Source organism: Hyaena hyaena, unplaced genomic scaffold (genome assembly GCF_003009895.1).
Source record: "Hyaena hyaena isolate Hyena2069 unplaced genomic scaffold, ASM300989v1 scaffold_808, whole genome shotgun sequence".
Taxonomy (NCBI): domain Eukaryota; kingdom Metazoa; phylum Chordata; class Mammalia; order Carnivora; family Hyaenidae; genus Hyaena; species Hyaena hyaena.
This window is the reverse complement of record NW_024081437.1, coordinates 343,610-369,763: the sequence shown is the minus strand read 5'-3', so window position 1 is coordinate 369,763 and position 26,154 is coordinate 343,610. Positions and strand designations below refer to the sequence as shown.

The 26,154-nt window shown below is 58.3% G+C and overlaps 2 protein-coding genes across 6 annotated transcripts in view; one reads left to right on the top strand and one right to left on the bottom strand.

Moving 5' to 3' along the window:
• SLC6A8 (solute carrier family 6 member 8) overlaps window positions 1–6,072 on the bottom strand; it is a 9,450-nt gene extending 3,378 nt beyond the window's left edge. Inside the window, exons 1-6 of the mRNA XM_039219272.1 lie at window positions 5,353–6,072; window positions 3,502–3,633; window positions 2,295–2,544; window positions 1,656–1,788; window positions 703–837; window positions 588–618 (exon numbers count right to left, since the gene is read on the bottom strand). Coding sequence (XP_039075203.1) covers window positions 588–618; window positions 703–837; window positions 1,656–1,788; window positions 2,295–2,544; window positions 3,502–3,633; window positions 5,353–5,614 — 943 coding nt within the window. The 5' untranslated portion in view covers window positions 5,615–6,072. The remainder of the gene's footprint in view (window positions 1–587; window positions 619–702; window positions 838–1,655; window positions 1,789–2,294; window positions 2,545–3,501; window positions 3,634–5,352) is intronic.
• A 6,824-nt stretch (window positions 6,073–12,896) lies between these two features.
• Window positions 12,897–17,491, top strand: PNCK (pregnancy up-regulated nonubiquitous CaM kinase). 5 transcript variants are annotated; one of them, XM_039219239.1, is made up of 12 exons: window positions 12,897–12,921; window positions 14,396–14,465; window positions 14,731–14,862; window positions 15,121–15,195; window positions 15,294–15,432; window positions 15,569–15,692; window positions 15,872–15,947; window positions 16,043–16,155; window positions 16,238–16,316; window positions 16,410–16,497; window positions 16,632–16,776; window positions 17,135–17,491. In XM_039219239.1, the coding sequence occupies exons 2-11, from the start codon at window positions 14,398–14,400 to the stop codon at window positions 16,767–16,769; spliced, it is 1,032 nt and encodes a 343-aa protein (XP_039075170.1). In that variant the 5' UTR covers window positions 12,897–12,921; window positions 14,396–14,397; the 3' UTR covers window positions 16,770–16,776; window positions 17,135–17,491. The 5 variants fall into 5 exon arrangements, with proteins under 5 accessions (XP_039075170.1, XP_039075169.1, XP_039075173.1 ...); XM_039219238.1 differs by lacking the exon at window positions 12,897–12,921 and adding an exon at window positions 13,641–13,687; XM_039219242.1 differs by lacking the exon at window positions 12,897–12,921 and adding an exon at window positions 13,820–13,937 and having other exon boundaries at window positions 17,139–17,491.
• The last annotated feature ends 8,663 nt before the right edge of the window (window positions 17,492–26,154 follow it).

Below are 26,154 nucleotides of genomic sequence, written 5' to 3'. Positions count from 1 at the left end.
GGCTGCAAAAGCCAGAATACTCAGAAAGAGGAGACAAACAGGACAATGAAAATAAAGAGGCTGAACACCAAGATCGCAAGTATAATCTTGTTGAAAAAGACAGTGTCAACAAGGATGTTTCCTATCTGTAAAGCACTTAACTCCCATTACAAATCACACGACAGTTGGCCCTTGAACGACACAGATTTGAATTTCGTGAATCCACCTATACGCAGATTTTTCTCAAAAACTACATTATAGGGATATAAGTGTTTTTTCTCTCGCTTATGATTTTCTTAACATAATTTCCTTCTCGATAGCTTACTTTAAGAATACAGTATCAGGGTACCTGGGTGGCTCAGTCGGTTGAGCGCCCAACTTGGGCTCAGGTCATGATCTCACGGTTGTGGGTTTGAGCCCCACATAGGGCTCTGTGCTGACAGCTCGGAGCCTAGAGCCTGCTTCAGATTCTGTGTTTCCCCTCTCTCTGCCCCTCCCCAGCTCACGCTCTGTCTCTCTCTCAACATTAAATAAAGTTTAAAAATTAAAACAGAAAGGAAAAGAAAGAAAGTCAAGAACAAGAAGAAGAGAAAGAATAGAAAAGAAACAGAAAATCAGGGTTCCAGCATGTATCCATACCTGGAGATGGGGCAGGGAAGGGAGGTGAGGGGCCCTGACGGCCTGGCCGGCCCCCTCGCTCCGGACAGCCCACACTCCCCTCACGTGAGGGGACCCCAGCTTTGACCAGTCAGGCTTGAGATAGTAGATGATGCCATCCAGGGCTCCCGGCAGCAGCACTCCGCGCACCAGCAGCACCACGAGGACCACGTACGGGAATGTAGCGGTGAAGTACACGATCTGGGGGGCCGGGCTGCTCAGGCGGGGCCCTGCGGCACCCACCTCCCCCTTAGGGGCCCCCCGCCTCAGCAGGACGGCAGGCGGGCCACACTCCCCGCACCATGGCGCGGTGTGCTCCGAGGTCAAGAGGGAGGCGGGCCGCGCCACCCCCCTCCTACTCCTCAGAGCCTGGGCTCCTCCCAAAGGAAGCTGGGTGCTCCGCTGGGGCATGGGCCGCCCCGTCGTGGCAGACAGGTCAGCCGCAGAGCGAGGGCAGAGGCAGCACCTCCCCCGGGCAGGGAGAGGGGCACCGGCCTGGGGGCAGGTCCCACGCCTCCCGTGCCCCAGGCTGCAGGGGGCTGTCTGCGGAGAGGCAGGTCCTGGGGCGTGGGCATTGGACGGGGCCGGCCGGAGACAGAGGCAACGGCGAGGTGAGCGCGGAGACCCCCGCCTCCCGTCCGCGCTCGCTCGGCAGAGCTCAGCAGAGCAGAACGGGCAGGCAAGGGAGGACCGCGGACCGGGACCCCCAAGCTGGCGGGCAAAGCAGACAGTGAGTGAGGAAGAGAGGGGGCCTGGGGCGGGGATGCCCGACGCAGGCAAGTTCAGCCGGCTGCCGCCGGGGCCTGTCCCCCTGGGGACGGAAGGCTGCCCGGACGGAGCCGGGACGGTGGGGAGGACCACCCAGGCACGGGTGGGGACCCAGGGGCCTGGCTCCAAGTGCCTGCCCCGTCCTCGGGCCCTGGCCGGGCCACCTGCGGTGGGACCCCCGTCTCCCCACCGACCATGCTGCCCTCAGCCCCGCCATCACCCCCTCCGGCCCCGCCCGCCTCCAGCGGTACCTTTCCTGTTGACTTGACCCCCTTCCAGACACAGAAGTAGACCAGCACCCAGCAGGCCAGCAGACACAGGGTCACCTCCCAGTTGAGGGCTCCTGGCACCTCCAGCCCCCCGGAGAGCCGTAAGACTTTGTTCCTGGGGGAGGGAGAGCCCCTGAGGGCTGTGGCAGCGGAGGGCCGAACGAGGGGGGGGCTGTCCCAGGGCGGTGCTCCCCCCGTGCCACAGCCCTCGCGTGCAGCTGGGCCCCCCTCCCTCGTCCCCCGGCACCCGGGCCCGGCCCCAGCCCGCAGCCCCGAGGCGTTTCGGTGCGGGAGCCGGGAGCCAGGAGCCCGGAGCCCCGGGCTGGAGGCTGGAGGCGGGAGGGCCGGTCGCGCCCTCAGCCATCTCGCCTCCCCCAGGCAGGCAGGCAGGCGGACACAAGGACTGACGGCGCCTGTGACTGAGACATGGGAGGGAGCGAGACCCGTCCATTCCAGCTCCCCTAGGGTCCGGGCTGGGGGCTCGCTGAGGACACGCAGGGCCCGGGAGGGGACCCTGCTCGGCATCCCCCCGGGGCCGGGCCCCGCACACGCACACCCGGGCCGTAAGGGACGCCCACAGAGAGGGACAGGCAGGGCCTGGCCCAGAGGCGCCTGACTCACTCCCAGAACTCGATGACAGGGGACCGGCGGTCAGCAAGCTGGTCACATGTGAGATTGGCCAGGCTGGCATTGGCACAGTCTTCATGGCGGAAGATCTCCACACAGTCAGGCGTGTTCCAGGTGTGGCCGCACGTGGCCCAGGGCAGCGTGGTGGTGAAGGACTTCACCAGGTAATAGAAGCCCCAGGCCAGCACCATGATGTAGTAGGTGTTGCAGTAGAAGACAATCACCATGGAGGCGTAGCCCAGGCCTGGGAAGGAGAGGAGTTTCTGTGTGGGCTCTTCTCTGGCCGCTCCCCCCGCCCCCCTTATCTACCCTCCCAAGCTCAGAGAAGTCTCTGGAGCATGACTGAGATGTGGTGGGAGGATGGTGGGGAGAACAGCGGGTGCAGAGAGCCCCCCGGACCCCCACCTGTCCAAGTATCCCAACACTGAAGGGTTGGTTGGGTCAAGGTTCCTCCCTCGAACCCTCCCTCCCCTCCTGCCGCAATCAGAGCCTTAGCTCCTGTGAATTCCCTTCTCCTCGGTCCCATTGACACCATGGTGGTTGACTTAGGGCCAAGCCTCCACCTGGCCCCCCAGTGGGCCTCCAGTCCTCAGCAGCTGGGGGCTTTCTGGCGACCTGGGCTGGTGTGGGAGACAGTCCCTCTCTCAGCAGGCAACCATGGCCAGTCACTTTGCCCCTCTGAGCCCTGGCCTCCCCAGGGTCCCTCCTAAGGCCTTGAGAGGTAATAGGGGCACACTGCCTGAACCCAGAACGAGCTCTAAAGTGACTTTTGCCAACAGTCCTTCCCTTCAGACCGTGAACTTCCCATGGCTCCTGCCCCAGCTCCTTAGGCTGGCCCTCTGGCCTTGGGAGAGGTGGCCCTGGACAGCATCTCCTGCTGATGGCTCTTGCACCCTCTGCCCGGCTCCCCCCGAGCCAAGTATGCTTGGCAGGGTCTTTTCCCAGCTCTTCTGGGCCTGGGCGCCCTCACCATGGCAGAGAGGCCAGTCCCTGACTCCATTCCCCGCATGCTCAAGGTCACTGGGTGGTCTGCAGAACCTCCAGCTTCCCACTCATGACTTGGGGGGCATCCACCGGGTCCCCAGCCTGGTGCTCAGATGAGACAGGATTTCTCAAGTGGGTGCCGGCTTTGCCCTAGCAGTGAGAAAGGGGAGGGGTCGCCGAGGGAGAGGGCAAGCAGGACCAGCCTGGGGTTGCTCACCTTTGAACAGGGGGCAGATGTTCCAGACATTGATGCTGCCGGCCTTCATGAACTGGCCCAGTGAGATCTCCAGGAAGAAAATGGGGATTCCTCCGACCAGGGCGATCAAGACATAGGGGATAAGGAATACACCTGGGGGAGAAGGAACACAGGGTGGGCACTTGCACAGGGCAGCCCCGTAGCCCCCGGCTGGCCAGCCCAGCTTTCGGAAGCCCTGGGAGGCCAGGGTGGAGCCAGCTCCAGGCTCCTCCCTGGCACCATCCTAACTTCCCACTGGGTGAATCAGTGCAGCGGGTGGCCACTGACTCAGAGGCTCAAGGTGAACAGCCTTGCTGGGAGGAGGGGGTTGGAGCGTTGGGAGGGCTGTGGCTGTCCCCCGACCCTTCCAGCCCTGTTTCTTGGGTTGGGGGGCCCTACACCCACAAGGCTTCTGGCCCCACCGTCACCAAGGGTGAGTGACCTAACAGGCACGGAGGACACACACAGCCTCGTGTCGCAGTTCCCTGTTTGGTAGGCAGCACAGGAAAGCGGTGAGGCCATGTGGATGCGTTCGAGTGCGTGCGTGCATGCGCCATGGCTGACACTCCGGCCTGAGGGCCTGTCTGGCTTGGGCAAGGACAGGGAGCCTGAGTTTCCCTGCACCCAGGCACTTGCCTGCAAGCATGAAGGTCCAGGAAAGAGGTTGGGCGGGTGGGGGGCAGTCTTCTGCCAGGGGTCACGGAGGGGGGGGGGGGAAGGGTGTATCTGGAGGTGTTGGTGAACAAAGACAGAGGGAGACAAGGTGGGATAGTACAAGCTCTGGTGAGCCTGGCACTGGAGGCTGCGTGCAACATGGGGCCGGAGACCACAGGCCAGAGGTGGGGGGTAAGGGGAACTGGGCTCCCTGTCCCCTCCAGGCCCCGTGCTGTTGCCCCCTCTCAGCTCTGCATTACTCAGAAGTCAGGCTTGGCTGCAGCTTCCCTGGCTGCTGGTCCCAGCATCTTTCTTGTGTGTGACCTTGGGCCAAGGCCTTCGCTCTGGGCCTCAGTTTCCCACCCATCACCCAGTCACCATGGCTTTTCCCCCAACCCCAGCGCTGCTTTGCAGTCACAGGACACTCGGTGGCTATCGCTGTTGCTAAGCTGGGCCCCGGGGCAGGCGGGCATGGGGTATGTGTGCAGTGTGTCCAGCGGCGGCGCCAGGCGGCCCAGGCCACAGGCTACCCAAGCCTGGCTCAGGCACCCAGTGTTCCAGGCCCAGGCTGGAGGGGAGGGAAGGGAAGGGGAGGGGAGGGGAGGGGAGGGGAGGGAAGGGAGGGGAAGGGAGGGGAGGGGAGTGGAGGGGAGGGGAAGGGAGGGGAGGAGAGGAGAGGGGAGTGAGGGGAAGAGAAGAGAGGGGAAGGGAGGGGAGAAGAGGGCAGGGGGAGGGACAGAGTAGTCCATTGTGTGTGTGTGTGTTCGTGTGTGCACACGTGGGGGCCCCACACAATGTGCCACTTGTGTGCCTGACCAGCGGGGGCAGCCTGGGCTCCTCACCTCTGGAAGCCCCCCCACCAGGGGGGCAGGCATCGCCTTCCCACCTCAGTGGCCAATCACTCCGGGGCCCCCGCGCCAGGAGTCTGGGGGGAGGCAGTCCCGGGGCTTCGGCAGTTGGCTCGCCGGCCCCCTCCCCCCACACACTGCCAGGCACATGACCGGCTAGGGGGGTGGAGGCCGCCAGGCTGGGCCACCGAGCAGCAGCGGCCAGCGAGGGGCGGTCTCCAGCACCCCCTATCCCGGACTTCGGCCCCGCGCCCCAGTGGGGCGGGCGGGGGAGGCCCCCCCCCCCCCCGGGCAAGGAGAAGCAGGGATGCGGTGGGGCGGGGGCGCTCACCTCCGCCGTTCTTGTAGCACAGGTAGGGGAAGCGCCACACGTTGCCCAGGCCCACGGCGAAGCCCACGCACGACATGATGAAGTCCATCTGGCGCGTCCAGGTCTCACGGGGCGGCACGGCCAGGCGGCCTCCGGGCGCCCCCAGGCCCGAGGGGCCGTCGCCCTTGGCCGGGGCCCCGTCGGGCCCGGGCGCGATCAGGGGGCCCTTCTTCTCGTCGCCAGACACGCTGTAGATGCCGTTCTCGGCGCTCTTCTTCGCCATGGCCCCGGCGGGCCGCGCAGCCGGGCCGGGGGGCGCGGTGCCTCGCGGGGGCGGGCGGACGGGCGGCGGAGGGCGCTTGGGGGGCCCCGAGGGCGCGGGCCCGCCGGGGGCCGGGGGCGGCCGGGCCGGGGGGTCGGGGAGGCGGGGCGGCGCGGTCAGAAGCAGTCCACGAAGCACTTGAAAGTGAGCCTGAAGAATCTCATGTGTGTCGGGGGCCCGAGGGCGCGCGGGCGGCGGCGGGGCCCGGCCGGGCGGCGGCGGTGGCTCCCGAGACTCCTGTCCGCGGCTCGGGCGGTGGCGGCGGCGGCTCGCCCGGCCCGAAATTCAGACTAGCGGGGCGCGGGCGGCATCGGGCGCCCACGGTCTGCAAGCGGCGGCCGGAGCAGGGGCCTGCGGCCCGCGCCCCCCGCCCCGGCCCGGGCCGGCGCGGCTGCCTGGCTCGCTCGCGGCTCCGGCGGCGGCGGCGGCGGCGGTGGCGGCGGCGGCGGCGGCGGCGGCGGCGGCGGCTGAGGCGCGCTCGCCCCTCCTTCCCGGCGGCGGCGGCTCCAGCCGCTCTCGAGGCCGCGGCGGGCTCAGCGACTCGCCACCGCGCTCCGACCGTCCCTCTCTTTCCCGGTCCGAGCGGCTGCTGCTTAAGAACCGACTCCCGGTGATGTCACTGTCGCCCCACCCCCACGAACGGGCTGGTCCCCCTCCCCCCCCGTCCCGCCCTCCCCGTCACTCCGCCCACCTCCTCCTTCCCTCCTCCCGAGGAGGAGACGCCACTCCAGCGGGAAGCAGGATGGCTGCTACCTGGGGCGCCGACCAGCACGTCCTTCCCAGGGACCGAACCGCGCCTGACCCCGAGTTTATCTGGACCTGGCTCCTTCCCAGATCGCCCCTCCTAACCTGCCCTTCCTGGTTCTAGGAAAGCCACTTCCCTGGCTGCCTCCCAGCCATCCTTGCCCTCCTTTCCTCTTCTCACCCCTCCTTCCAGTCTGTCCCATCTCTCCGGCCCTTCTCTGATTCCCAGCTAGAGCCTGGGCCCGTGTTGGGTACCGAGGCCTACAGCTTCCCGGCTCCCTGCACCAGAGGGCCTGCTGGCCACTTCCGCCTCCTGAGGGAGCGGGCTAAGCCGGCGGGCAAGGGAAAGGCTGGCCCCGGCTCTGTCTCCAGGTGTGCTGGGGGGGGGGGGGGGGGGCGGGGGGGGGGGGGGGGCTCTGCCAGAGGCGCCGCCTTGCTTCCTCCTGGCATTCAGCGTCGAAATCCTGGAAGCTTGAGGTCAGCATCGCAGCTCTTGGGGCGAGAAGTCTCTCTGAGTCTCCTAAGTGGGCAGATAAGGCTGCCTGGCAAAGCTACACACCGTCACCAAGGAGGGGTTATAGGGACCCTCGCTGCCTTCACCCCTGCCAGATGCCTGCGAGATTCAGGCACGAATAAGGCAAGGCTGCCCCCTGGTGCCTGTCAGGTGCACAGACCCTCCCCCCCCCAAGGCCTCAGCGGGGAGGCCCCGGCACCCCCCACCTGCGCAGCTTCTCTCTCCAAGGACCTTCAGGGCTCCCTTTAGCAAGGGTGTTCGGCGCCTCCCTACCCGCAGCCTAGCAGCCTGTTGGGAACTTTGCAGAGTGAAAAGCAGCCATGGGGTGGGGAAGGAAGGGGTCATTGTCCGGCCTGGGGACGTGAAGTGTGCCCCCTGCCGCCCCCACCAGGCCCAGACTCTCAGATCACCAGGCTGCAGTCAGTCCCCAGATGGTTCATCCTGTTAAGCTAAACCCTCAGTCATCCGGCGGCTTTATGAAGAAAAGCAGTTCTGGCCCGAGCCAGATTGAGCCTGCTGGGTGAGGAGGGGCCGCCCCTCCACCCGGGATGGCTGGAGGAGCCTCCGGGGGGCCTTTGTGGAAGCTCCGCAAGGTGGCCTGTGCTCAGGTTGGGTCAGGGTACGGGGTGGGGAGACGCTTGGGGACACTCGAGGTGGCAGGGTGGCTCTGTTCATCGGAAGACCAGAACTTGAGTTTTCTCTGGCCCGGTGTCAGACTGAAGCTAGTCTGCAGACAGAGAGGCCACCGAGAAGTATGTGACCCGTAGGTGTCGTGGAGGAGTGCGGGCCACCGGAGAGCAAGGGCAGAGGGGAAAGACGAGTAGCCCAGCGAACCACAGGCACCTCGGTGCACAGCTGAGAGGAAAGAGGAGCCCGGGAAGTAGGCTGACAACCTCGTCCAGGCGGGAAGGGGCGCGGGGATGCTCACAGGAGGGAGGGAGGGCGGTAGCTGTGATGGAGACGGTCCTCGGGCAGAGGTCAGAGGGCCCCTTGACAAACAGGGGGAAGTGAGAGAACGTGGCCCCGTGCAGGCAACCCTTTCAGAATTTAGGATACTGCTTGTACAAGGAGCATGGCAGGGAGAGAAGGCAGTGGCTGCACGGGGCGTGGGCAAGCGAGTGGCACTTGGGGGAAATGGCTGCCGCTGCAGGGAGGGGAGAGGGTGAAGAGGGCAGGGCATGGGGAACCTGAGGAGGGCCTTTGAAGGAGCCAAGGGCGGGTCTCCTCTCCCCTGGGAGGGGAGGCAGGTTCAAAGGCCAGTGGCGAAGCTGGAAGCTGCGATGAGCTGCCACCCTAGGCCCTCAATGCCTCTGCGAGACAGAGAGAGACCGAGACCGGAGGCTGCTGAGAGGGAGGGCAGGGGCGGGAGGGGCCAAAGGGAGATCCAAGGGAGAGGTGAGTGCTGAGAACAGCCCCGCGGGAGCTCCGGGGCTCGAGGACCCAAGCTGGCACCGCTCCAGGGGGAGCCTTCTTGGGGTGTCTCTAGACCCTCCTTGTAGGGGCCTCCATTACCTGGGGGGGTGCACCAGGCCCCCAGACCAGACTTGACAGGGCTGCACCTTCCCTCCCTCCCTCACTGCAGTCTTCCCCAAGCAGGTAACCACGGCACCCCCCAACCCTGACACCCCCCCACCCCGCCCCCCACCTCCGGCCCCAGTGGCCTCCTCCTCTCGGCCCCAGCAGCCACACTGGGCAAATCTCACGTGTCCCTCCCCATGTGCTCTGCTCTGGGCTTTTCTCTGTGCTGGAGATGGAGCTAAAGCCCTCTCCAAGGTGTACAAAATCCGGCAAGAGCTGGCGCGTGGGCTCCCCAGCCCCGCAGAGCCAAGTGCCCCCCGAGCTTGACCTGCCCTGGTGCCCCGCACCGGGCCCCCTGTCTGGGCCGACCTGCCTCTGACAGTGCAGACTCAGCTTGGCTGCCACCTGTCCGGGGGAGGCCAGAGAGATAGGTGTGAATTTGCGGGGGCTCGAAGTGAATGGACTGGTCCTTGCCTCGGGACAGCATGAATCGGCAGGAGTTGCCCTATGTGGGAGCTGGCAGCCAGAACTCTGGCTCACGTGCAGCCCCAAGCAGCCTGTGGGAGCTTCCGAGCAGATAAGGCCAAGGACAGCTACAGTGGGCGGGCGCTGACCAGCTGGGTAGGACACCAGCGAAGGGAGCTTCAGCCCTCGGGTGGGGGAGGGGCGGTTCTTGGGGCTTTGAGAAGGTATATTTTGCCACCATCCCCTCCCTGGGCAAGAGCCACTGGGGGTGAGTGGGGTGCTGCGGGCCAGGAGACCAGCCCCCCTCCAAGCCCTGTCTGTGCCTCCACAGCTGCCACCAGGCCCCGTATCCCTGGCCTCTGAGCGTGTGAGGGCCGGGGGGGCGGGGGGCTCTCGCTCCAGCAGCGTCTGGGTGAGAAGCAAGGGGTTCCTGGGCCCAAGGCAGGGAGGGCAGCCTTTCAGAGCCCAGTGAGGCTCGGGTTGGATGGGGAGCTGAGGAGGAGAGGGAGGGAGGAGGGGGGAGCTGGAGGCAGGGCAGGAAGGGAGTGTGAGCGGAAGGCTCTCATTGTCCGGGGAGGCCTGGGAATTGGACCTGGTGCCCGCAGCAGCGACGGGGGCTGCGGGGCCCACTGGGTCTTGGGTGGCCGTGGCCTGAGGAGGGGGTCCGTGGGTGGGGGGGGGCTCCCCATCCAGGAGGGGCTGCTTATCCCGGGGGCAGCAGGAGATAGGGTGGGGGCACAAAGAGCTTTGGAATTAGAATTAGCTGGCAACAAAGGCTGGAGTCCACCTTGAAGGGCTTTGTCCTTTCCACAACTGGGAAAGGGAGACTGCCTTGAGGCCACCCCCCAGGGCTGGGCGCTGGGGGCTAGGGACGGTCCCCAGCACCAGGGAGTGGCAATCTGAGCCCCCTACCCCTGCACGCAGGTGGGCCCAGCTTTCCCTGATACCAACACTCCACATTAGTGTGCTGCACTCGAAAGCCGGCTTCGGCTTCGGCAAGCTCCATTCTGACCTCACACTTGCCAGTTGGCCTCTTCCTTCCAGCTGGTGTCCGGGCAAAGCCTCCGCAGATGGGAACCGAAAGTACCCCCTCCAGCAGAGGGACTGCCCCTGAGCCTGCAAGATCCTGCCCTGTAAGCACGGGGATCCATTTGACCTTCACTGCCCACCTGCAAGCACCCACCCCCCTCCGCCCCACATTTTCCTTCTATAAACCCAGAAGTATTTTCGCACTTCGGGGACTGTCTTTGAGACTCTAGCCCGCTATCTTCCCGGTGTTGTTCGTGAACAGAGCTGCTGTAAACAGTTCCGTGCTGGTTTTTGTGCACACGAAAGTTTTCAGCTCCTTTAGGTAAATAGCAAGGAGCACAATTGCTGCATCCATCATACGGGAAGAGTACATTTAGTTTTGTAAGAAACCGGCGAACTGTCTTCCAAAGCGGCTGTACCATGTTTGCGTTCCCAGCAGCACTGGAGGAGAGTTCCGTTGCTGCCCATTCTAACCAGCATTTCGTATCACCAGTGCCCTGCACTGGAGCCATTCTCCTAGTGTGTAGTGGCATCTCCTGGGCAGGCGGCTGGGTGGCTCAGTTAAAAGTGTCAGACTTGGGCTCAGGTCATGGTCAGGTCATGATCGAGCCCCACAACGGGCTCTCTGCTTTCCTCGCAGGGACCGCTTTGGCTCCTCCGTCCACCCACCCCACCCCTCCCCTGTGTGCGCTCTCTCTCTCTCAAAAATAAACATTAAAACACTTTTTTGCACTTCCCTGTGGACCTAAAATGTATGACCTCAAGCATCTCTTCCTACGCTTATTTCTCATTTGCATTTCTTTGTTTTTGCCCAGTTTTTAATTGAGTTGTTTGTTTTCTTTTGTTGAGTTTTAAGAGCTCCTTGTTGATCTTGGATACCAGTCCTTTATGAGATTTCTCTTTTACAGAGACTTCCCACCAGTCCGTGGCTTGTCTTCTCTTTCTCTAACGGTGTTGTTTGCAGAGCAAACATTGAAAATTTCGATACAGTCCAATTTCTGATGTTTTCTTTCATGGGCCGTGCTTCCCACATTATATTTAAAAACTCAGGGTGCCCGGGTGGTTCACTTGGTTAAGCATCTTCCTCTTGATCTCAGGGTTGTGAATTCAAGCCACGAGTTGGGCCCCATGCCTAGTGTGGAATCTTCTTAAAAATAAGAAAGGTAGATAGATAAAAACTCATGGCCAAGCCCAAGCGAAGACAGATTTTTCTCCTGTTTTCTTCTAAAGGTTTGGTATTTTACATTTAGATCTGTGGTCAGCTTTGAGTTAATTTTCCTGTAAGGTGTCCCCTGAAAGGATTTTGAAAAGCTCTTTATCCCAACCACTCAACACACGTGTGCATTTTGAAGTTGACGTCTACGATATTTCAACAGATGTTCAAACAGTTGCAAAGAGTGTGCTTTCTGGTGTATTGTAAATACTGTTAAAAAAAAAAAAAAAAAAAAAAACAACCCAACTGTGATAGCACTTTTGACGTGAGGCCCATGGCATTAAAATCACCCGGTGAACCGGTACGTGTGTCCATCTCAAAGTGAGGCCGGCTCTTCTTTCCACGTTCCCTTTGGAAGTAAGTTCTTTTCTTCCTGCCTCCACTTTTCATCCGCTGTGCCTCAGAGGCATCCCTTGGTGCTATCTTTCTCCGGGCGGGCAGCCTTTTATTACTCATGCTTTGTATTTCTCTGAAACACAAGTGTATATAAAGTACATTTCTTGTTACAATCTGTGACCATGGGGCTCTGATGAAAATTCCTTCCGGCTTGACCAGAACAGCAGCCGTGGATGAGAGCTGCTGACACATGACTATTAAACAAGCAAGTAACGCAGGGCTCGGCTTCGCCCATTAGTTCAGGTGTCCGTGAACAAAGAGGCCTTATGGTCCGTGTGGGATGGGGCTCAGCAGTGGTTCCCTCCCTAGGAATGAGGGCTGGGGGCCCCTGGAACCTTCCTGAGTGAACTCGTGGGGGGGGGATGTGATTGGGAAAGGGTGAGGGGGACAGGAAGTGGAGGGACCTTCTCAGACTTAACCAAGTTTTGGACAGAGACAGGTGGGAGCTGAGTTCTGGAAAGATGATTTTGAAAAACCTCTGTCTGCCCTGTGGACCCTCTTAAAAGACTTCGTGTCAGGGGCGCCTGGGTGGCTCTGTTGGTTAAGCGTCTGACTCTGGATTTCGACTCAGGTGGTGATCTCAGGGTTGCTGAGACTGAGCCCCGCGTCTGGCTCTGTGCTGACAACATGGAGCCTGTTTGGGATTCTGTCTCCCCCCACCCCCTTTCTGTGCCTCTTCCCTGCTCGTGCTCACTCTCTCTCTCTTTCAAAATAAATAAATAGAGTTAAAAAAAAAAAGATTTTGGGTCATGCCAGGGCCTACAGACAGACCCCTGTGAAGATAGATTCAGCAGGCCGTTCCCATGAGTCCGTGAAGCCTGTGCGGCACTGACTGGTATGGATGCACTCCTGTCAACAGCCGGAACACCTGTCCCTGCATCCCTGCTGGGGCCCGGGCCCCCTAGGAGTAGTGCCAGAACCGAGACGGGACTGGATGCATGGAGGAACCCGCAACTATTTCCTGAGCTGGTTCAGCAGAGACGCTGTCTAGGAGTGGATTCTCAGATGAGGAAGACAAGACAGAGAAGGTAATTTTGCAGTGGCGGATCTTCTGAAGACAGGGCAGGCAGGGTGATGTACTAGAGACTGGGCAGGGGAGGCCTGTTTGAGGAGGTGACATTTGAGCTAAGACTTGACAAAGTGAGGGAACAAGCCAAGCAGATATCTGAGTGAAGAGGAGCGCCTGGGTGGCTTAGTCGGTTAAGCGTCCGACTTTCGCTTAGGTCATGATCTCCAGCGCAGAGCCTGGAGCCTGTTTCAGAGTCTGTGTCTCCCTCTCTCTCTGACCTTGCCCTGCTCACCCTGTCTCTCTCTCTGTCTCTCTCCTAGAAATAAATAAAACATTAAAAAAAAGATATCTGAGTGAAGAGCATTCCAGGCAGAGAGGCGGTGAGTGCAAAGGCCCTGGGGCAGGTGCATGTGTGGTGTGTTTGAGGGCCAGTTAGGAAGTCAATGTGGTTGCAGCTGGCTAGAGCTGCTTGAGTGAGGGGGAGACTGGGTGGAAAGGGGCCAGAGCAACGATAGGGAAGGGGGACCGATCATGCAGAGCCCTTTAGGCCACTGTAAGGACTTGTGCTTTGACTCATGGCCTGGAGAGCTGTGGAAGGGTCTGGAGATCTGGTGAAATGATCTCCATATAGGAAATGCTCTGGCTGCTTGGTGAGGAAGAGACTGGGTAGGACGGGTGAAGGGTGGGGTCAGAGGGCAAAGGGACCCCGATGGGGAGGCTATTGCTGTCCTCCAATTGAGTGCTGATGGGGGCTCAGGCCAGGGTGGCAGAAATGGCAGGGCTGGGGTAAGGGAAGAGACCTGAGGGCATGCAGAGAGCTATGTCAACATGTGGGTGAAGAGACTTCTGGGCAAGGAACACGGGTGGTGCAAAGGCCCTGGGGCTGGCCCAGCCAGGCCGCCAAGGGACCAGGACCAGGAGCCGGCAGGAACCGGCATGAATGACCGAGGAGGGAGGTGGTGGGGGCTGCGCCGGCCGATTGCCTTACAAGGCGCCCTGCAGCGCCTCGGCGGCGCTCGGCCACCGAACGCTTGGTCGCCGGCGGCCGGCGGGGGCGCGCGCGGAGGGGGCGGGTCCGGCGGGGCGCGGGCGGGGGGCTCGGCGCGGCGGCCACTGCGCGTCGCGTCGCTGCAGTTTCGACTCCAGGTCCGCACCCGGCGCTCCCGGGCGCGGGCGCGCGCGGGCGGGGGTGCGTGGGAGTCCGGACCACGGCCGCCGCAGCCCCCGCTCGCCCCCGCGCATACCTGTCAAGCCCAGCGTGGCCCACGCAGCTCGGGACGTGGGAGGCCCAGGCTGCCGAGTCCCTCCAGCCCCGAGGCGCCGAGGGCCGGGCTGCACTTGGGCGGCCGCGTGGGTGGCCGTGGCCGTGGCAGGCGGCTGGGCGCGGGGGTCGCAGGTGCATCTCGGGAGGGTTGGTGGCGTGAGTGCCGAGTGCCTGTGAGCGCTGGGCCGTGGGTGGCAGGTCTAGGCCTGGGGGCCTGAGAGGGCCGTCTGTGGGCGCTGTGGATGGGGGTGGGCACAGAGGGGACGGGGTGGGGGTGCACGGAGCCTTCTGGAAGGCGGCCGATCGCGGCTGACTCGGTTGTATGGAGGCAGACAAGGGGTGTCTGGGCGCTGATCGCCGTCGAGGTGCCAGGGTGGGGGGCTCCGGATCTCGGCCTCGTTATCTGGGAAGGGAGGAAGGTCTGCGGTGGCCTCGCTGGGAGTCGCCCACCTGGGAGTGCGGGCCTGGGCGGTGGGGGAGGGGCGAAATGCTGCCGGGCTGGGGGAGGTTTACGTGTTTCTGAGCAAGGCTGCCACTGAGGGTGGCTTCGCCCAGGGGGCCTCCCTCCATCTCTCCCCGACCCCCCACAGACATGCTGCTGCTCAAGAAGCAGACGGAAGACATCAGCAGCGTCTATGAGATCCGGGAGAAGCTCGGCTCGTGAGTGTGTGTGTGTGTGTGTGTGTCAATGAATGTAATGTGATGTGTGTGTGTGGATGGGTGTGTGCACGCGAGCGTGTGTGTGTCAGCAAGTGTGTGAGTGTGTGGATGGGATGGATGGGTGGCATGGCACTGGGAGGGCCTCCCCATCTTCTTCAGCTAGGAGGGCCCTGCCCCCTCCGCACCTCTGCTTTCCGTCCCCTCCCCCTCCTTTCCTCCTCTTTGCCTCTTCCCCTCCCTTCCTGCCTCCCCCTCTCTGCCTCAGGGGCGCCTTCTCTGAGGTGGTGCTGGCCCAGGAGCGGGGCTCCTCACACCTTGTTGCCCTCAAGTGCATCCCCAAGAAAGCGCTTCGAGGCAAGGAGGCCCTGGTGGAGAACGAAATTGCTGTGCTCCGCAGGTGCGCGCTCGGCCCGCCCCTGGTCAGGCCCTCCGTACAGCGCCCTGGGGTAGAGCGCCCAGGCTCTTCAGCGCGGGGGACTCTGCCTTGCTGGACCAGGCAGGGGTGGCCCGTGGTAGCGGGGAAGCGAGGGCAGAGAAGCGAGAAAGGGAAGGGGGAGAAAGCCTTCCCTGGGGGCCGGGGACAAAGCTCTTGAGGCCCTGAGAGGCCCAGAGAGGGCTGCGGTGGCCCATAAGGGCCCTTCGGTTGCCATTGCAGGGTCAGCCACCCCAACATCGTGGCTCTGGAGGACGTCCACGAGAGCCCTTCCCACCTCTACCTGGCCATGGAGCTGTGAGGAGGGCAGGGGCAGGCTGGACGGGCTGGGGCTCGGGCTGGGTGGTGAGTGGGGGCCGAGTGGCCTGAATTAGCCGAGTCCCCACTGCCCCCAGGGTGACAGGGGGCGAGCTGTTTGACCGCATCATGGAACGCGGCTCCTACACAGAGAAGGACGCCAGCCACCTAGTGGGCCAGGTCCTGGGCGCCGTCTCCTACCTGCACAGCTTGGGCATCGTGCACCGGGACCTCAAGGTGCCCGCCTGCCCGCCCGCCCGGGGTTGTGCCCGGCCTCCCTGTGCACCGAGGGTCTGGGGCACCTGAGGGTGCCCGACCCCCGGGGCCATGCCAGGGCTGACCTGGCATTTTCTCCGGCGCCCGTGTGTCGCAGCCTGAAAACCTCCTCTATGCTACACCCTTTGAGGACTCTAAGATCATGGTCTCCGACTTCGGCCTCTCCAAAATCCAGACTGGCAACATGCTAGGCACTGCCTGTGGGACCCCAGGATATGTGGGTCAGTGAGGGGGGTGCGCCCTGAGACCCGCTGGGGCCTGAGGGGGCTGGGGGACGTGGTGCCGGGGGGAGGGTGGACGGTGGGTCATTCCTGGGGTTGACTAGGCAGAGCCTGGCGGCAGTGAAGCCACGGTGCACGTGCGTGCGGGGGGTGTCTGTCTGTCTGTCTCTGGCCCCCAGCCCCAGAGCTCTTGGAGCAGAAGCCCTATGGGAAGGCTGTGGATGTGTGGGCCCTGGGTGTCATCTCGTACATCTTGTGAGTGACCGCTGGGAAGGCTCCTCTTCTGCCTGCCTGCCTCCTGCTGGGTCGGGGAGGGCCTGGCAGCTGGGTGATTCATGTGTGGGTGCCAGGCTGTGTGGGTACCCCCCTTTCTACGACGAGAGCGATCCAGAACTCTTCAGCCAGATCCTGAGGGCCAGCTACGAGTTCGACTCTCCCTTTTGGGATGACATCTCAGAATCAGGTGAACTTGAGTCTGGCCCGGAGCTCAGGGAGGGGGCAGTGACAACGGGGGGGGGGGGGCTGACCTGGCATCCCCACTCCAGCCAAAGACTTCATCCGGCACCTTCTGGAGCGGGACCCACAGAAGAGGTTCACTTGCCAGCAGGCTTTGCAGCATCTTTGGTGAGTGGGGCCCCTGCCAAGCTCTCCGGGAACCAGAGGGACCACACCCTCAGAGACCCCCCCTCCCGCCACTGACCCATGGCCTCCCCCTAGGATCTCTGGGGACGCGGCCTTTGACAAGGACATCCTGGGTTCAGTCAGTGAGCAGATCCAGAAGAATTTTGCCCGGACCCACTGGAAGGTCAGTGTGGAGAGGGGCCTGTGGACCTGGCTCGAGGCTGTCCCCACGTCTCAAGGGGATGGCCTGAGTTTCCAGTGGCCTCTGTGGGCCTCGGCGTCTTGGGGCCACGGCCTGACAACCCTCTCTCCCCACAGCGAGCGTTCAACGCCACTTCCTTCCTGCGTCACATCCGTAAGCTGGGGCAGAGCCCAGAGGGCGAGGAGGCCTCAGAGCGGAGGATGGCCCGCCACAGCCACCCCGGCCTCGGGTCTGGCCAGCCCCGCAAGTGGTGATGCCCAGGTGTGCAGGCGTGGGCCCTGTGCCCACTGGCAGCTGACTCCTGAGTGAACCGAGAGGAGGGTGGGCTCCGTGTGGCCCAGAGCTGAACCGGGAGGACCCCACAGAACAGAAGACTGAGGGCGGAAGGTGGAGATGGAGGGAAGGAGCCAGGGTTCTGGGAGAAGCAGACGATAGAGGCCGGAGGGGGCTGGCGGCTGCAGGGAGCACGAGGAGCCCGCTGGCAAGACCCAGTGGGCACCGCTGCTGAGAACCAAGACTGCGATGGGGGGGCGGGGAGGGGAGCACAGGGCATGCTGGGGGCGCCTCCTGATGGCCCCCTTCCCCGTGCTTCTCTCTCCTTCCCCCCCTCCCCACCCAGGCAGATGCTGAGGCTGAGGGCGCGGGCTCCCGGACTCCCTTCCTGGGGGTGGCCCTTTCAGTCCCCTTTCCCCAGCCCCAGGACCCCGGGCTGGCCTCTGCTGGAAAGTTGGAGATGTGTGGGTGTGGTGCATGGTGCCCGAGCAGGAGTGGGGCTCCCCCACGTGCCACCCAGGCTCCGCCCTCGCCTCGGGGCTGGCAGGGCGCATCCACGGCGACTACTCCACTGTCCCCACCACACCAGGGGCAGCTCTTCCCCGCACGCCGTTCTGTGCTTTGCTGACTGTGGTGGTTGCTTGTGTCGTGGCCCTCCAAGCCCCTCTAGTTTCCCCCAAATCAATAAAGACAGACAGAGCAATGGGCCAGTGGTGAGCTGGAGGGAGGGGTAAGGGACAGGGATGGGGGCATGAGTGTGCAACGGACGGACGTCACCTGTGGGAAGGAAACCAAGGAGGCAGGCCCCCTGCCCACAGGCCCCCACCATGCGACCCCGCCCACTGCCCCCTGAACTTCTGCTCCCTCCCATCATGGCAGGCAAGGTCCCAGCTGTTCAAGAACTTCCTGTCCCTGTCCCCGCAAAGTGCCCGGGAGAGGGCGGCCTGGCCGGCCAGCTCTGCCACCCTAGCGGTCGGCCTGCATGTGGCTGTGGCTCCCTGGGAGAAAATGGAGGCCTTGTGGGCTGCCAGCCCAGGGGGGTGGCCGGAGGCCAAATGGGGGTGGGAGGAGCGCTGTCTCTGGGCCCTTGGGGACGGGCTGCAGGGACAGGCTGGGAAGGGCTCACGGGCAAGTGGAGGCCCACTGTAGCTGGGAAGGCGACCAGAGCCCTGGGCTGTGTCCTCCAGTCTCTCCCTTCCTCTCCCCCAACTTTCCACGGGCCTGGCCAGACAGAGGGCAGTTCCAAAGGGCACCTTGTTGTGCAGAAGGCTAGGGAACCCGTGTCAGAAGGTGGAGGGGCTCCTTAGCCACGAGAGGGCGCCACTGAGGCCTCAACATCTGTACTGTACTGTGGCTTTGGGGACCCCCCGCCCCCCTCCCCCCGCTCCAGGGTGGGGGAGGGGAAGGGAAGACAACATGGGACATCGAGGCTGGGTCGGTTATGGCTTGTGGCACAAAGAGCGGCGGCCAGTCCTCTGGCCTGTGTGGCCCCTGACCCTTGCCACCCCATTCTGGGTGAGCCTGGGCTCCAGAACTCTGCTGTCCAGGACCCCAAGCCTCTCCTGGCCCTGCTAGACCTGCCTCCTTACTTCCTCCATTAGCGGAAGAGCCGGACAAGCCGAGCAGAGGAAGCCCCCCAGAGGCCCCGGGCCAGCTGCTCTGCTGCTGCCTGTCAGCCCCCATGGCGGAGCGGGACAGAGAAGACCTTTCTCTTTGTCAGCCTTTAGGACCCAAAGGGAGGCAGTTAGACCCAAAGCAGCGCAGGCCTGGGTCTCGGCAGGGGGAGTGGGGGGAGGCCTGGAACAGCGTTCAGGGTTGGAGCAAGGGGGCTGGCTGCCACTGAGAACTGCGGGCACAGCGTGCCTCCAGATAGCTCACTCCCGGGCACACAACCGCCCTGCAGCTTTCTCTTCCGAGCCTCCCCCAGCCCCTTCCTGCTCCACTCTGCCCCATGCCTGTCCCCACGCCCCTGAGCCCAGGGCAGGTCTGGGGCCCGGGGTGGGGGTGGGGGGCAGCTTCCCTTTCTGTCCCCACGGCCACTTCTAGGTCATCCTTCGCTCCAGGCTGTTGGGTCACGTAACCCAGTCCCACCATGCCTGCTCTCCTTTCTCTGCCCACCGTCCAGGGGACCTGAGGTGGCCAGCGCCACAGCCAGGTCTCAACAGCTCCGTCTCCTTGCCTCCAATGACCTGTCTGGCCTCCCCTTAACTCCCACCTGGGCCTCTGTCATCCCCTGTCCTGCCACCTCTGACGTCCTCACACTGAACTCTCATGACACACCCCTGTTCTTGTTTTGTCCATCAAATACCCATTCGGCCTCTGCCTTGTGCCAGCCACATGAAGGGGGGGGGGCCTGTAATGGAGGGGTGGGCTTGCTCGATGGTAAGAAAGACCTGAGTGGGGAAAGTAGTGTGCTGGCCGCTGACGGAGCCCTGAGCACGGGGCCGGCCGGAGCCGGCCTTGCAGGGGTCGCCCTGGTTCCGCGGCGGCCACGTCATCGCCGCAGCACTTGGGGCTTCGGCTCCGCCCGTCCTGACCCAGGGTGCGCTTTGGCCTCCGACCAGCAGGCGGCGCCATGGCCACATCTAAGAAACGTCCATCGGCCCTCCCTGTTCTTCACCACCTGGGGCAGCTGCTCAAAACCGTTCCACTCCTCCAGTGCCCCCCAACCCGCACCCCGAAATCAAGCCCTGGGAAACTCCTTACTTGGGAGAGAAGTCTTGCCCTGCCCATCTGGGAGCCAGGAGACAGGGGGGTCCCCAGGTCGAGCAGAGGCGGCATCCTTTCATAACGCCTCCCCCCCCCCTCCCCCCTCCCCCCGCCGCCTTCCCATCTGAGGGGCGGTTTGTGAGAGGAAAGCTTTGGGTCGCCTGGGTGCCTAGGCCGTGAGCCTGGCCGCCTGGGAGAGAGGAGGGGCTGGAGCAGCCACAGGGGAGAGCTGGGAGTGAGGGGTGGAGGGGAGGGAGCCCAGGGGGCTCTGTGAGAGCATTTCAGGCTCACGGAACAACAGTACTCAGGCCTGGCAGGGTAAGGGCTGGACCGTAGTCTGTGAGCAGTGGCGAGCGCTGGAGGGGTAGCAGCTGCTGAGCTCGGACAGCTGGAGAAAGTGGGGAGCTGGGAGCTGGGAATGGGGACCAGGTGTCAGGGACCAGTCCAGAAATGAGAGGTTCTGGATCGCACAGATGGGCCACACACTCTGTCTTGGTGCAAACCTGTGGGTGGCGGGGCTTCTGGCGATGCTCAGCCTGTGGGTTCCCGCTGCTGAGGGGGACACCGGTGTGTGTGGGGGGGGAAGGTCCTGGGAGCTCTTTAGGGATCAGTGATAGGCTGGGGGTGGGGACTGAAGGAGCTGGCCCAGGTGGCCCATATCTTTGGGACCACTTACCAAGAGCGGTTCAATGGGTGGGTTTGGGAGAGAGACGAGGTTGGTTTTGGACATGGTAATTTGAGGGGCCCAAAGGGACACCGAAGTAGAGCCAGAGAGACTGTTTCTCATCCTTTTTTTTGCAAAAGCGGATCTAACTTTACATGGAACACCTGCTGTATGCCAGGCACTGTTTCCGAGACCTTCCGAGACCTGTATTAACTCAAGCCTCTCTTTATCATCTCCACTTTACGTTTGGGGAAACTGGGGTACAGAGAGGCTGAATAACTGAGCCAAGGCCACACAGCCTTGTGATTTACCCTCCTACCTGCCTCTGTGCAAGTGAAGTGGGCTCTGTGGGAGCATGAGGGTGTGTGTGGGGACGTGAGGAGAAGAGGGGGGGTTCGGCACCAATCTCGGTGCGAGTGTGCGCTGTCAGTGTGAGGAAGCAGGGCGAGCCCTGGATGTCGGTTCCATTTCATTACATTCCTTGGGAAATGGGAACCTGGAGTTCTTTCCACAGTGGCAGAGGTGGAGCATGGGACATGAGCCCTAGAACCTCTCTGGAGTTTAGGGCGACAGATGGGGCGGGACTGGTGTCGGGGACACCTGTCTGGGGGCCGTGTGGGAGGCAAGGGAAGACATGGAGAGAGTCTGTGCCCGGGTAGCTGAAGCGGGACTGGAAAGATGGAGACCTCTTGTAGGGGACTGAATGGGGGTGGAGAGTGTGAAGGAGTCGAACCCAGGAGGAGAAGCAGGCCCGTTCAGGCCAGTCAGGACTCAGTCCCCACCTGCCAGCCAGTGCGTGGGCACATGGCAGCCATGTTATCCAGCCAGTGCGTGGGCACATGGCAGCCATCTAATCTCAGCTCCATGTTCTCCACCTAATCTCAGCTCTGTCTGGGCAGGTCCTGCCTCCATCCCTGTCTCCTCCGGTGGGCAAGATATGAAGTGTGGAGTATTTGGGAAATAACAAATAACCCGGTTTGGTTGATTGAGGGCAGTGACGAGAAGTGGCTAGAGATTGGCCTGGAGAGCGAACTTTCTCAAGAGGGCGCTGGGGAGCCGTTGGAGGACACTTGGAGGCAGCGCGGTGACGAGATTCCATTTTTTGCTTTAAGAGAGGTTTTCAGTATTTTTCAACCCTATGGGGGGAGGGGGCCCTTGGTGATAAATATAAAAACCTCATCTCCAGATCTTGTCTCTAAGCCTCATGGAGATTTTGGTAGGTCCTCTCCTCACGCCAGGGAGCCAAGCCTGCCTCACATGATGCCCCTAGCAGAGGCCTGATGGCTCTTTCTCACTTTATCCTATAGTTCCTTCAACTACTGCTTCATGTCTTTTAAGCTAGGTCATTAAGTGCAGAGGAATTTAGAATTGCTCTATATTTCAGGTAAGTGGCGTATTCACTCAAAATGTAGTGACATGCTTTAATAGTGTAATGCTTCGCCTGATAGTGACATAACCTGGTATATCTTGTTTAATCCTTTTCCTTTCAGAGTTAGAATTCGTTGTATTTTGAGCGAGATATTATCCACATATAAAATTCACCCTTTAAAATGTACAATTTATTGGTTTTTAGTATATTGGCAAAGGTGCACAACTGTCACCACGATCTAATTCCTCAACATTTTCATCACCGCCCCCCCAAAACCCCACAGCGGTTAGTGGTCACTCTCCATTTTCCCCAACACCCTGGCCCCCCAAGTCCCCGGCAACCACTAACCTACATTCTCTCTCTGCGGATTTGCCTATTCTGATATTTTACAGAACTGCGATCATACGATATGTGACCCTTTGTGTTTGGCTTCTTATGTTTAGCATAATGTTTTTGAGGCCATCCACACTGGTGCAAGAGTACTTCACTTCCTTCTTTATAGCTGAGCGATGTTCCATTGTCTGGAGACACCACATTTTGTTTATCCGCACGTCCATTAATGGACATTTGGGTTGTTCCCACCTTTTGGCTGTTGTGAATAATACTGTTGTGAACATTTCTATGCAAGTTTTTGTATGGACATATATATTCAGCTATGTTATTTGATAGCATTCACCTAGAAAGTCTTGTGGGCTTGGATTTTCTTTGTGGGAACATTAATTATTTTAATTCCAGTATAGTTAACAACGTTACATGAGTTTCAGGTGTACAATATAGTGACTGATTCAGCAATGCCATCCAGTGCTCATCACAAGTGCGCTTCTTAATCTCCCGTCACCTATTTCACCCATCCCTACACCCGCTTCCCCTCGGTCACCACCAGTGTGTTCTCAGATATAGCTGTTTCTTGGTTTGTCTCTCTCTTTTTATTTTGCTCGTTTGTTTTGTTTTTTCGCTTTTTTGGTTTTTTCGTTTTTCTTTTTTGTTTCTTATATTCCACATATGAGTGAAATCATATGTGTCTTTCTCTGACTGACTTATTTCACTTAGCATTATACTCTCTCGCTCCATCCACATAGTTGCAAAGGGCAAAATTTCCTTCTTTTTATGGCTGAATAATATTCCACTGTGTATTTTTGCCACATCGTCTTTATCCATTCATCTATTGGTGGACACTTGGGCTGCTTCCATGCTTTGGCTATTGTAAATAATGCTAGTATAAACATACGGATGCATGTGTTCCTTTGAATCAGTGTTTTTGTATTTTTTGGATAAATATCTAGTGGTGCAGTTACTGGATGGTAGGGTGATTCTACTTGTAGCTATTTTGAGGAAGCTCCACACTGTTTTCCACAGTGGCCGCACCAGTTTGCATTCCCACCAAGAGTGCACGAGAGTTTCTTTTTCTCCACATCTTTGCCAACACTTGTTGTTTCTTGTGTTGTTGATTTTAGCCGTTCTGACAGCTGTGAGTTGGTATCTCATTGTGGCTTTGATTTGTGTTTCCCTGATGATGAGAGATGTTGAGCATCTTTTCAGGTGTCTGTTGGCCATCTGGATGTCTTCTTTGGAGAAATGTCTGTTCATTTCTTCTGCTGTGGGAACATTTTAAATTACTCATTCAGTTTATTTGCTTATAAGTCTATTCAGATTTTCTATTTCTTTTAAAGTCAGTTTTGGTTATTTGTATCTTTCTAAGAATTTGTCCATTTCATCTGAGGTGTCTGATTTGTTGCCATAAAGTTGTCAGAGCATTGCCGTAGAATTTTTCCAATTTCTGGAGGTCTGTAGTAATGTCCCCCTTTGCACTGATCATGGTAACCTTTTTTCTTGATCCGTCTAGGTAAAATCAATTTAGTTGATCTTTTCAAGGAACAAACTTTTGTTTTCATCAATTTCCTCTATTTTTCTTCTGTTTTCTATTTCACTCATTTCTACAGTAATTTTATGTCAGCTTGCTTTAGATTTGGTTTGCTTTTCTTTTTCTACGTTACCAGGGTAGATCACTAGGCTGTCAACTTGAGATTTCTGTTTGCCAGTAGAAGCACTTAAAGCTATAAACTTCCTTCTAAGTACTGCTTTAGCTATATCCCACAATTTTGATGTGTTGACTTTTCATTTTCATTCTGTTCAAAGTATTTATAATTTCCCTTGTAATGTTTTCTTTGACTTGTGGGGGTTATTTAGAAGTGCTTTGTTCAACTTCCAAATATTTTTGAATTTCCTAGATGTCTTTCTCTTTATTTCTAATTTAATTCTGTTGTGGTCACAGAACATATTTTGTATTATTTCAGTCTTTTTGGATGTATCGAAAGTTATTTTATGGTCTCCATTATAGCCTATCCTAGAGAATGTTCCAGACATATTTGAAAAGAAAGAACAGACTGCATTTGTTGATTGAACTGTTCCCTAGATTTTAGTTAGGTCAAATTTGTTGATAGTGTTGTTCAAGTTTTCTGTACCTTGCTGATTTTCTTTCTAGTTTTATCAGTTATTGAAAGTGGACTATTGACATCTCCAACTGTCATAGTTGAATTGTCTCTTCTTTCTGTCAGTTTTTGCTTTATGTGTTGTTAGATGTGTATATGTTTATAATTGTTATATCTTTGTGATGCATTGACCATTTTGTCGTTATGGAATGTCCCTTGTTTCTTTAATGATAGCTTTGGTCTTAAAGTCTATTTTATCTGATATTAATATAGCCACTCCAGCTCTCTTATGGTTACTATTGGCATGATATACTTTTTCTTTTCCTGTTTTTTAAATTTATTTATTTATTTTAAGATAGGGGAGGGACAGGGAGAGAGAGAGAGAGAGGGAGAGAGAGAGAGAGAATCCCAAACAGGCTCCTCGCTGTCAGCACAGAGCCCACACGGGGCTCAATCTCATGAACTGAGAGATCATGACCTGAGCCAAAATCAAGAGTCAGACGTTCAAACTTCTGAGCCACCCAAACACCCCATGATATATTTTTTCTATCCTTTTACTCTTAATCTGTTTTTGTCTTTGAATCTAAGATTCATCTTTTTAAAATAATGTATAGTTAGTTGAATCTTGCTTTTTTGAATCTCTGACTTTTGTTTGGGGTGTTTAGACCATGCACATTTATTTTTATTTTTATTTTTATTTTTATTTTTTTTTTTTTTAATGTTTATTTATTTCTAGGAGAGAGAGAGTGTCAGCGTGAGCAGGGGAGGGTCAGAGAGAGAGGGAGTCACAGACTGAAACAGGCTCCAGGCTCTGAGCTGGCAGTCAGCACAGAGCCTGACGCGGGGCTCGAACCCACGAACTGTGAGATCATGACCTAAGCGAAAGTCGGACGCTTAACCGACTAAGCCACCCAGGCGCCCCTAGACCATGCACATTTAATGTAATGATCAATAGAGTTGGGTCGACATTTGCCATTTTGCTATTTGTTTTCTATATATCTCTGTTCTTTTTTGTTCCTCTTTTCTTACTGCCTTCTCTTGTACTAAATATTTTTAGTATACCATTTTATTCTCTGTGTTGATTTTTTAACTATATATTTAAAAAAAATTATGGTTTATTCTTTGAGAGAGAGAGAGAACAGCAGAGGGGCAGAAAGAGGTAGAGAGAGAGAGAATCCCAAGCAAGCTCTGCACCATCAGTGTAGAACCTGAGGTGGGGCTCTAACCCATGAACCACAAGATCATGACCTGAGCTGAAATCAGGAGTCAGACACTTAACTGACTGAGCTACCCAGGCGCCCTTAACTATGTATTTTTTGAATTACAATTGCATTACAATATGCCTCTTAACCAATCACAATATACTTTGTATTAATTCTCAGTTTTGGTAAAAAGTAGAGGCTTTGCTCCAATATAGCAGCATTCCTTCCCTCCCTTTTGTACTGTTAATATTATGTATATTACATATATAGGTTATAAACCCAATAATACAGTGTAATGGTTATTGCTTTCTTTATACAGTCTTATGTCCTTTAAAGAAGTTAACTGAGGAAAAATATATTGAGACTTTTATATTAGCACACATATTAATTATTGTCACTGTTCTTCATTTCTTCCTGTGAATTCAAGTTAGCAACTGGCGTCAGCCTGAAGGACTTCTTTTAGTATTTCCTGTAAAGAAATATACTAGCAGTGAATTTTCTCAGTCTTTGTATATTTGGAAATGTATCTTTTTTTAACCTCCAACTTTTAATTATTTTAAGGATTCTTTTTTTTTTTAATATTTTTTTAATGTTTTATTTATTTCTAGGAGAGAGAGACAGCGTGAGCAGGGGAGGGTCAGAGAGAGAGGGAGTCACAGACTGAAACAGGCTCCAGGCTCGAGCTGGCAGTCAGCACAGGGCCCGACGCGGGGCTCGAACCCACGAACCGCGAGATCATGACCTAAGCGAAAGTCGGACGCTTAACCGACTAAGCCACCCAGGCGCCCCTTAAGGATTCATTTTTAAGTAATCTCTACACCCAACGTGGGGCTTGAACTCACAACTCCAATATCAAGATCATATGCTTTCCCGAGTAAGACAGTCAGGTGCACCATTTAACCTTCAACTTAATTTTTTTAAAAAATATTTTTATTTAATTTTAGGAGAGAGAGAGAGAGACAGCATGAGCAGGGGAGGGTCAGAGAGAGAGGG

Excerpts from the sequence above, each read along its gene's own strand:
- PNCK (XM_039219239.1), top strand. The coding sequence starts at position 14,398 with ATGCTGCTGCTCAAGAAGCAGACGGAAGACATCAGCAGCGTCTATGAG. Across the intron at positions 15,948-16,042 it reads GGTGTCATCTCGTACATCTT|GCTGTGTGGGTACCCCCCTT; the intron begins GTGAGTGACCGC and ends TGTGGGTGCCAG. Across the intron at positions 16,498-16,631 it reads TTGCCCGGACCCACTGGAAG|CGAGCGTTCAACGCCACTTC; the intron begins GTCAGTGTGGAG and ends CTCTCCCCACAG.